The sequence below is a fragment of the Tetrahymena thermophila genome (assembly GCF_000189635.1).
Source record: "Tetrahymena thermophila SB210 genomic scaffold scf_8254595, whole genome shotgun sequence".
Taxonomy (NCBI): Eukaryota; Ciliophora; class Oligohymenophorea; order Hymenostomatida; family Tetrahymenidae; genus Tetrahymena; species Tetrahymena thermophila.
Window position 1 is genome coordinate 145,421 of NW_002476366.1, and position 9,796 is coordinate 155,216.

Here is a 9,796-nt window from a genome sequence, read left to right on the forward strand (position 1 = left end):
ATATACTTAAACTTCATTTAATATTTTATTTTTCTCATTCATCAAATCAACTAATTTCAAACAAACAAGGTATAAAAATAAGTTTTAAAGCTAATAAAAACCACGTTTAATTAAATTGGTCAGATAATTTTCAGTTTAAGGTCTTATAACAATAATTTAAGAAATTAAATAATATCTATTACATCACCAAATCTCTTAGTAAGATTCATAGATGTTTACATTTAAAAAATTACAATTGATTATTATTATTATTATTATTATTATCAAAATCATCATTTAAAATTTGAAAATATAAATAACACTAAATATCTCATAAGCAAATATGTATATCACATTAATCTCATTTCTTGAATGTCTATTTAAAAATATTAAAAATAAGATATATAAATAAATGTTAATAGTTATTATGCTTGTAATCTATTCGATAAATATTAAATTTAAATTAAAATGTAAATTTCAGAATCAAAAAGCAAAGTTTTAACAGGATTCTAGTTTTATTCATAGCTTGTTATCTATTTTAGAAAGGACTTCTAAAATTTATTTTAAATATATTTTTTAAGTTAAACAAATTATAATTAATTTAAAACTTAAAATAAATTATTTTTGGCCCTATAACTCATTTTGTAATATATATATTATAGATGGGTATTTACTCCTCAGGTTTACTAAAATGTTGCTTAAATTATTCATTAATTTTCTTTTTTCAATTAATAAATAAAATTGTTTTAAAATTTTTGCAAAATTTAAGAATATCTTTAAAAATTTTTCTAACTTAAGAATTAAATTTTAATTTTTAACAAAAATATTTTAATATAGTTTATAATTAAATTAAAAAATATCTTTTCATTTTAAATAATAAAAAATATCTTTTCATTTTAAATTATAAAAAACCATTTTATAGTAAGAAATGGGTTTTCAAAGTAAAGAAATTTTTTGTTAAAATTTTATATTATCTGAGCTTAAATAAAATAATAATGGTAATTGATTACAAATGATTTATGAATCTTACTTTTACTTTTTTCCTTTGTTTATTGTCATTTTACATGAATTTGACATTTAATAGATAAATTTTCTTTTGAAAAATATTTAAATTGATTACCATAAAAATAAATAAATTTTTGTAAATCTATAAAATGGCTACATATTTTGTAGCTTAAAATCTAAGTTTTGATTAATTTTTTTAAAAGTGTAAATTAAATTATTTTTTTCTTTTTAAATATTAAATTACAAATAGTCTTAAAGTAAATAAGTTAATATAACCAAATAAGCATGTATTATAATAATTTGTGAATTAATTATAAAATATGCAGACCACGAAATAAATTAATATTTGATTAAGATTTCAAATATTGCGAATTAATCGCATGATAATTCAAATATAGATTGAAATTTTCAAAATTAAAGAATTTAAAAATATATGAAATTCATTGGTGGGTGTTGATATAAATTTAAGTATTTTACATTTTATATATTGAATTTTAGTTCTTTCTAAAATTAGTAAATTCAACTAAAATTAGAATTTTTTTTTAAATCTGGAAATAAAATTAAAGCTTTTCGTTTTAATTTATTAAATCCATTTGAGATTGTTTTATTTAATTTGCGTTTACTTTTATCCTTTTTTTGCATTAAATTTACACTTTTTAGTAAAAAAATTTAAATATGTTTTTTAAAAAATATCAAAGACAATTATTAAGTTCAATATATCCTAATTTAATTTACATTCAAGATAAATTAAGATTGCAAATAAGAAGACAAAAATTTACTTTTACTTACTAAGTAAACTAAAAATTTAGAATTTAATATCTTAGTTACTTTAAGTAAAGCTTTACATTTCAATTTCTCTCTCACTCTCTTAATTATAAAATAAGTGTTCATGTGAACGAACATAAGTAATAAAGGTAGAATTCAATCAATAATTATATATTCATAGAATAAGCCTTATTTGTCATCATTAATTAATTAATTAGCAATTAAAAACAAAAAATTGTAAAATAAAAATTTATAAAAATGAACAAAAATATTTCTTCTTTCTAATCTAAAACTGCTGCTTCTAGTTAAAGAGGTTCTAAATCTTTTATCCCAGTAATCAATCCTGATTCCAAAATTATCGTCAGAGAATTTGCTAATCGCAAAAATATCATGGAAAATTTCGAAGAGAATAAAAGATATTAAACTAATGTAGATGTATACCAAAAACCATTTTTCTCTATAGACTCGCAAAACTCTAGCAGAATTTTATAAGGCTAAGCTAGTCAGATAAGAGCTAGGTCAGCTACTGTAAATGAAATATCGAATCTATCAGCTAATAATTCATAAATCTTTTAGAAACCTAAGAGTGCTTGTTTGTTCATACTTAAAAGATCTAGTTCAAGAAAAAGGTATTAAAGTATTTCAAGCAAATAAGAAAGACAAAGCTAAACAAAGACCAGCCTCAAGACTAGCTCCTATGAATAAGAGAACATTCTGAAAAATGTTTACCAAAAAAAGGAAAAGGGATGGGACTATTATAAAGATTAGCTATAAAAAGACGTTGTCAGATCTGAATCTGCTCAAGCAGAGAGAGTGAGTCACTTAACAACAACTCCTCTTGTATATCATAAAAATTATTTTGAACGTAAAAGAGAGATCGAATAAAACTTAAATTGCAAGGAATTCGGACTTAACGTTCAAAATTATTCCGTTTTAGATAAGAGAACTAAAAGTTTTTTCCACAACTAATGCAAAGAGGAGGCCCTTTAGTATCATGATGAGGTGAAAGAGAAAGAAAAAAAGATAAATCAAGAAATAAATGACATTATTCGTCTTTCCATATAAAATGCTAGAACTAAACTCTCATATAAATATTCAATATCCAAACACCTCGAATAAAATCGCTTGGCAAAGGCTTAGTTGATATTTTGATTGGCAGTAAGTAAACAAACAAACAAACAAAAAAATAAAAAATTGGATTGAATAAGCATCAAAAACTATTTTGTTTTAATTTATATTCAAATTAGATGCACCGCTGAGTTCTATTTCTTTAACCAAATTAATAATAATCACTAATCTAAATCAGGTGCTTTTGAAATGTACTTACTTTACTGATAATGCTTCTATTTATAATAAATATTTATTACACTTCTAAAAAACAAAAATTGCAATTTTCTTACATAAAAATAATAAATAAAAAACTCACTTTATTTATAAATTTTAAAATATATCAAAATCTAATTAATACTACCTCTATCTTAAATGTGTTACAATATTACTATATTTTAACTAGTAAATATCTTTATTTATATTTTGTTAACTATTTCATAAATTTAAAAAATCTTTCATCCAACTTACAAAAGCTTTCATAAAAAATAAATAGATAAAATATATTTTATTTTATTTTGATGAGGAATTTTTTTTTGATTAAAATGTTCATTTTACATTTTTGTTTGACAAAAATAAACTTAGTAGTAGATTGATGAAAAAATTTTGACAAATTCAGGCTATTTTTAATAAATTCAAATAGAATTACAAGTCTTTTATCTTACACCAAATTAATAATAATATTTTTGATATTTTTTTGTTTTATTTTTTTGAAAAATATTTGGAAATGTTGTAAAATTTCAAATTTTTTAAATTTAATAGAATATTTATGTTTTGGAAACCAAAAAAAAAAAAGAAAGATTATTAAAAGTTATTTGCTTATGGAGTAATAGAAGTGAAATATAAAAAAAAATTTTTAAATTCTCAACAATTTCAAACATTAAATTTAGTTTTAAATATAAATATTAATGTAAAAAAAGATAGGGAAAAAAAATTACAATTTACTCCTATTTCTTAGAACACATGAAGATATGAATATTACATACATTACGTACTTTGTTATATAATGCTGTATGGTGTTTTTTTTTACTGCATATGATTGAGAAGTAAATGCCTATACAATAGACTAAAAAGGAAATTAACTGAGTAAATAAATCAAATTCTTTACTTACATACCACAAAATTAATTATTAAAATATCAAATTTTATTATTGTCATTCAAATCGATAAAAAAAGAAATAAAAAAGTGTAAAACAAGAATAATTGGATATTTTATATAATTAAACAAAAATGATTGTAAATCGCAAACCACTTTCTTGTTACTTTATGCAAAGTTCCAATAACTCTGCAAACAATAATTAAATTTATCAAAACTAGCTTTAGTAAGCATAGATTCAGTAATAGATGTTCAGCGAATCATTCAATAACTATCCTCATAATAAAATTCAAGCATGGAAAGAGCTAAATCAAAAGATTTCTTAGCAAATTAATATAATGCTAAAGAAAAAGATTACAGAATAGAAAGAGGAAGCACATGCTTAACTATTGGAAGAACGAAAATAAAGAGAGGAAATTCATGGACAAGAAGATTAAAAATTAAATTATGTTGTTTTTTCAACTGCAAAGAGAAGATCAGTATCAACTGATGATCTAAAAATGACATAAATTATGAACAAATTTTAGTATAATTTAAACTAAGCTCCTAAAAAAAGTATCCTTAAATTGCATTCATCATACAAGCAAAATGATGACAATATAGTCAAAACTGATAGGTCTTCTATACTTTTAAGATATAATAGTGTATAAAAAAATAAAGATAACTGCAGCGTAGATGATTTTAGCTAAAGCTAAACTTAGCATTAAACTCCTGAAAATTAAAATAAATTAATTAATAATACTTAGCCCTCTTAGAATATATATTTTATGAATAGGCCTTCTTCCAGTAGTGAAAGAAAGTTCAAAAAGAAGGTTTAGTTCTCTGATACCATTCGTAAACTCAAGCTAATGTATGAAGATTAAAATGAAAATAACAGTTCAAAATCTTAAATAATTTATCCAAATAAAATAATTTCCTAAGCTAATCAGCATGATTAGTAGCAGAATATCTTTTAAAATCAAATGCAAATTAAATAGCAAGTATAACAATAAAATTACCAAAAATAAAATTAATAAAATGAATTGAGACCTTTCACAATTCAATCTTACAGATCATCTCTCTCTACTAAATTATTTCTGAACTAATCAAGTCAAGCTTAAATTCAAAAATAGTAACACAGAGAGGAGGAAACAGTTAGTAAAAACTAACTCAATGAAAAAATTTAAATAATGGATATTAATTTTAGAGAAAGATTGTAAAAAAAATTAAATTAAGCCTTAAAAAAGAAAGAGGAGCTTAAGCAGCTGCAGTAAGCAATGTACTAACCACTTTAAATTTAAAGTATAAATGCTAAATAAGGAAATTAAGCACCCGTACAATACATAATAAAGTTACCTTCAAAAAAAATAAATTATTTAATCTAATCTTGAGTATAGTAATATGACCGACAGTCACAAATTAAATAGAAACATTAATTTATTACCAATAAATTGTGTTTATATTCAGATTACTTATATTTTAACTGCGTTCAACCAATAATAAACCATATATTAATTAAATCTAATAGACTAAATTAGCTTAACTTTTATCAAAAAACAAACTAACAAAAACAAAAAATAAATATATTATAGTTACTCAAATAATCTAATAAAATTCCATATTTATAAAAAAATAACATTTTTAATCTTTCTATATTTGAAAAGATATTCATACATAGCGCATCTAACTTACATAGTAAATAACAAATCATATTCAATAATTTAACAAATTCAAAAATTAATATTAAAAACCAATTAAAGAAATAATTTGATGTTAGATAGAATTAAATTTATATTAAAATAAAATATATTTATTTATTTGTAACAATGCAATTACACTATTTACTAAATTATGATTTATTTCATCTATTTATTTATTTATTTTAAATACATATTTCTAAAATAAAAAAAATACTTTTATTTTATTTAGTAATAAAAATAACAAAATAAATTTGTGATCAGCTAATATTAGTAAATTTATGTTTACAAAAAATAATAAATGATTTAGTAATTTATTTTATGGCATTGAATATAATATTTAAATATATATATAATTTTGGTAAAATATTTATTAAAGATAAAGAATGAGATAATTTCTATTTATTTTTTACTTTGATTTTATTAAGTTGTTTATGTCAATAGAATTTCAAAATATAAATGAAAGAAAATTAATATGCATGTAAATCATTTATTAAAAATATGATGTAAATTCAAAATAAAAACCAGCATCATCTTAGCGAATATAAAAATTATAATTTTATTAAGATTTAAAATTAACTGGATTTTAACCACAATCTTAAAAAAAATATTGATTGATGAAATTGTTTATAATAAAATGTAAATCAAAGTTCTTGGTTGTTTAGCAAAAGTATTTATTTTTTGCAAAATTAATTATATACATTGATTTGACTATTCAATTTAAATTAATATATATATTAAATGCTCATAGAATATATCCAATATATATATCTTGATTAGATAAGATAAAAATTAAACAGATCTGCTAAATAATATTTAAAGCTAAATAATATTTAATATGAAATCCATTAAATATCAGTAATTCAGAGCAAGTACTCCTTCAAGCCCTAAAGGCCCTAGGACATTAAACTCTTGCCGTGAGGCTAACATTTTTTAAAACTATGATTTGCCTATCCTCAGTGATAGATTCTTACTTAATACCAGCAAGAATTCTAAGATATCATCAAATAGCCCAAGAAAAAATAGAATCTTATCACAAGTCTAAGCTGAAGCTGCTCCAAATATAAAATAGTAAAAAAGAGAAAGATCCCTTTCAAATTAAGCCAAGTAAATTTATTAGGAGACCTAAGGAAGGAGTTTATCAAATAGTAATTATTATGCACAAACTTCTCCTAACTCAGAAAGAAACGAAATATCTCTACCACTCAGAATGGTTTAAGATAATAAGTGCTATAATTCGAGTATAGTATATGGTTATTCTTCTTTTCACTCTTCGCTCAAGTAAAAGAAGAAATCAGTTCAAAAATAAAATTATTTAAATGACTATTTCGAAATAAAACAAATAGAGCTACTTTAAAAACTTAAGTAGCATGAGAGTCATAAAAAATAAAAAGAAATTAACAATTCACATGAGTAAACCTAATGTAATAAGAATAAAGGTTTTTTTGAAATATCAATTTTTAATTACTCTAATTTGAATAGAGGTGAGTTAGATAACATAATTAATCACAAATAAGTAAATTACAGATAAATAAAGTGAATTAATAAATAAATAAATAAATAAATAAATAAATAAATAAATAAATCAATAATAATATATTTAAAAATATAATAATAAAATCATAAAGATAATATAAATCTAATGAATGACAATCAAAACCTTTTAAAATTAAAAAAATTACTAAGCACTTAATTAATAAAAATTAATTTATATTAAAATTTAAAAAAGAAGATATATCAATCATACAATCAATCTATAAATTTAACTATTTATATGTGTTTATTTCTATTTATTCAAATTATTTTAATTATTACTTCAAAATAATTTAATTTACTCTAGTTTATTTTTAGAAGATATATCAACACACAATCATTCAATCTATAAATTTAATTATTTATATGTGTTTATTTCTATTTATTCAAATTAATTTTTCATTATTATTTCATAATCATTCATTTACTCTAGTCTATTTTTTAATTCAAAAAAATTTATTAATTTTAAAAATTTTTAGATAAATTAAAATAAAATTTATCCTAAAATAAATCGAATAAAATCAGATAACTATTTTTTTTTCTCTTTATCATCAATTTTCTCACTAAAAATAAAACAAAAACAAATTCTTTTAGAGATTTATAAATGAATTTTGAAAATTTTTATATTAAAAATATAGTTTATAGTTTTAGATGAAAATGTTAGTATATTATATAAGAGTTTATTTTAAAAAATATTTTTAAAATAAGAATATAATGATAATATATATCTATTTGTATTTATTCGGTCAGTATAAATCATTGAAATTTTGGCTGTTTATTAAAGATAGAAAATATCTAAATGCATGAATGCTTTCTCATTTAATAAGTTTGTTAAAAAAATATCTTACTTTTATTTTTAGGTAAATAGGTCGATAGAAAATATTCATGCTTAAATTTGATCCAAAAAAGATATTCTTACAAAATTTTAATCTTAAAACGTGTAAAATCAATCAAAATATGCAATTTTTTATCACTATTTTGTTTAGATAACTTATTTTAATATCAGATATATCTTCGTTTTCATCAAAAAGATATAACAAATTTAATTAAAAAATAACAAAAAAATCACAAAAAAAAAACAATAAATGGATAAATTAGAAGACCAAACCTGCAGAGAAGATTTTAGAGCTTCCTACAAGAATTTAGAAATCAATGAAGCTAACAAAAAAAACTTTGTAGCTTGTAATTCATTAAACATTTTTATAAAATAGCAGAATTCATAAAATATTTAATATAGTAACTAAAAAGCATATTGATGAGATATCTCGTGTTGACATTTGCAACTTGATCGATGAGCTTAGAACTGGAGATTCTTAACAAGATAAGAAAGTTGATGCGTAATATTAATTAAAAAATTGTTTTAATTAACATTAATTATATTTAATCCTATTAACTTAGAGTTAAAGATGCTCTTTTCCACCTTTTAGGAGAGGTCACCATTAGAAAGCCATCATTCTTAGATGCTCTTTTCTTCCCTCAAGATGATGAAAGCAGAATAGTTGAGTAATTAATTATGATTATAATTTTTAAAAATGTAATTTTATTATCAACCTATTAAATAGATACTTGAATCTTGCTCATAAGACTATCGATGTCTGTGTTTTCACAATTTCTAATGATTATTTAGCTTGGGCTCTTTATGATCTTCACAAAAAAGGAGTTAAAGTTAGGTAAAATATTTTAAATTTTAGCTTATTTTTAACTTTTAAATAATATTATTTTATTCAATTATTCGTAGAATCATTACTGATGATGAATGCTCAACAAATAGAGGTTCTGATATCCAAGATTTAGCTGATGCAGGTATTCCTTGCAGATTAGATAGCGATCCAACTGCTCATATGCACAACAAGTTTGCTATCATTGATGGTCATATCTTAGTCAATGGATCATTCAACTGGACTCAATAGGCTGTTGAGAAAAACCAAGAAAACCTTTCTATAATCGACAGTGAAGAATTATGTTAGAAGTATACTAAAGAATACGAAAAGCTTTGGGCTAAGTTCGAACACGAGTAAGTTAAGAAAGTATCTGACTCTGATCCTTATGCTACTAAAAGACGTCCTAATTTCAGAGAATACTAAAAAAGAAATAAAAATCCAAATGCTAAGAATTGGAAATGAATAAAAAATTCACTATTTAACTTAAAAATTTAACAAAAACTTAAATTAGTATTTTTTATATCAAATTATCTAAATTTGTGTTGAAATTTTTAATATTGAAAATATCATTAATAGTAGTATTTCTAAAAAAAAGAATTTAAATACGTGTAATCATTATTTGTTGAAATTAACTTAATTATTATTTGTTATCAAATTCTAAATTTTCATAAAATTTATGATTAAAAATTACAATATAAATTTGAATGAAATGATAATTAAATCTTATCAAATTAAAAATTATTCATCCATCATACTAATTACTGAATATTTTGGAAAAAATATTTAATATTATAAATTAACAATATAAAAATTAGAGATTTTACAAAATTAAACATTTATATGTCAATTTTTTTTAAATTAAAATTTTTCTTAAAGAATTAAAGTCATATATTTTATCTATCTTTATGCCATGTAATAGTTAAATTGATAAAAAATAGGGGTTGGGGTTGGGGTTGGGGTTGGGGTTGGGGTTG

General features: G+C 21.0%; 4 protein-coding genes across 4 annotated transcripts; all 4 read left to right on the forward strand. All coding sequences in view use genetic code 6, as the record gives it.

The window, feature by feature from the left end:
- Window positions 1-1,971: 1,971 nt before the first annotated feature.
- TTHERM_00999130 (hypothetical protein) lies at window positions 1,972-2,901 on the forward strand (the record flags this gene model as incomplete). The annotated part of the gene is made up of 1 exon (XM_001030924.2): window positions 1,972-2,901. Exon 1 carries the CDS (start codon window positions 2,008-2,010, stop codon window positions 2,899-2,901), a length of 894 nt encoding a protein of 297 aa, XP_001030924.1. The 5' UTR covers window positions 1,972-2,007.
- A 1,299-nt stretch (window positions 2,902-4,200) lies between these two features.
- TTHERM_00999140 (hypothetical protein) lies at window positions 4,201-5,322 on the forward strand (the record flags this gene model as incomplete). The annotated part of the gene is made up of 1 exon (XM_001030925.4): window positions 4,201-5,322. The coding sequence occupies one exon, from the start codon at window positions 4,201-4,203 to the stop codon at window positions 5,320-5,322; it is 1,122 nt and encodes a 373-aa protein (XP_001030925.2).
- Window positions 5,323-6,466: 1,144 nt separating this feature from the next.
- Window positions 6,467-7,168, forward strand: TTHERM_00999150 (hypothetical protein; the record flags this gene model as incomplete). The annotated part of the gene is made up of 1 exon (XM_001030926.1): window positions 6,467-7,168. One exon carries the CDS (start codon window positions 6,467-6,469, stop codon window positions 7,166-7,168), a length of 702 nt encoding a protein of 233 aa, XP_001030926.1.
- A 1,078-nt stretch (window positions 7,169-8,246) lies between these two features.
- On the forward strand, window positions 8,247-9,284 carry TTHERM_000999150 (PLD-like domain protein; the record flags this gene model as incomplete). The annotated part of the gene is made up of 5 exons (XM_012798248.1): window positions 8,247-8,343; window positions 8,399-8,498; window positions 8,560-8,664; window positions 8,724-8,831; window positions 8,900-9,284. The coding sequence occupies 5 exons, from the start codon at window positions 8,247-8,249 to the stop codon at window positions 9,282-9,284; spliced, it is 795 nt and encodes a 264-aa protein (XP_012653702.1).
- Between the last annotated feature and the right edge of the window lie 512 nt (window positions 9,285-9,796).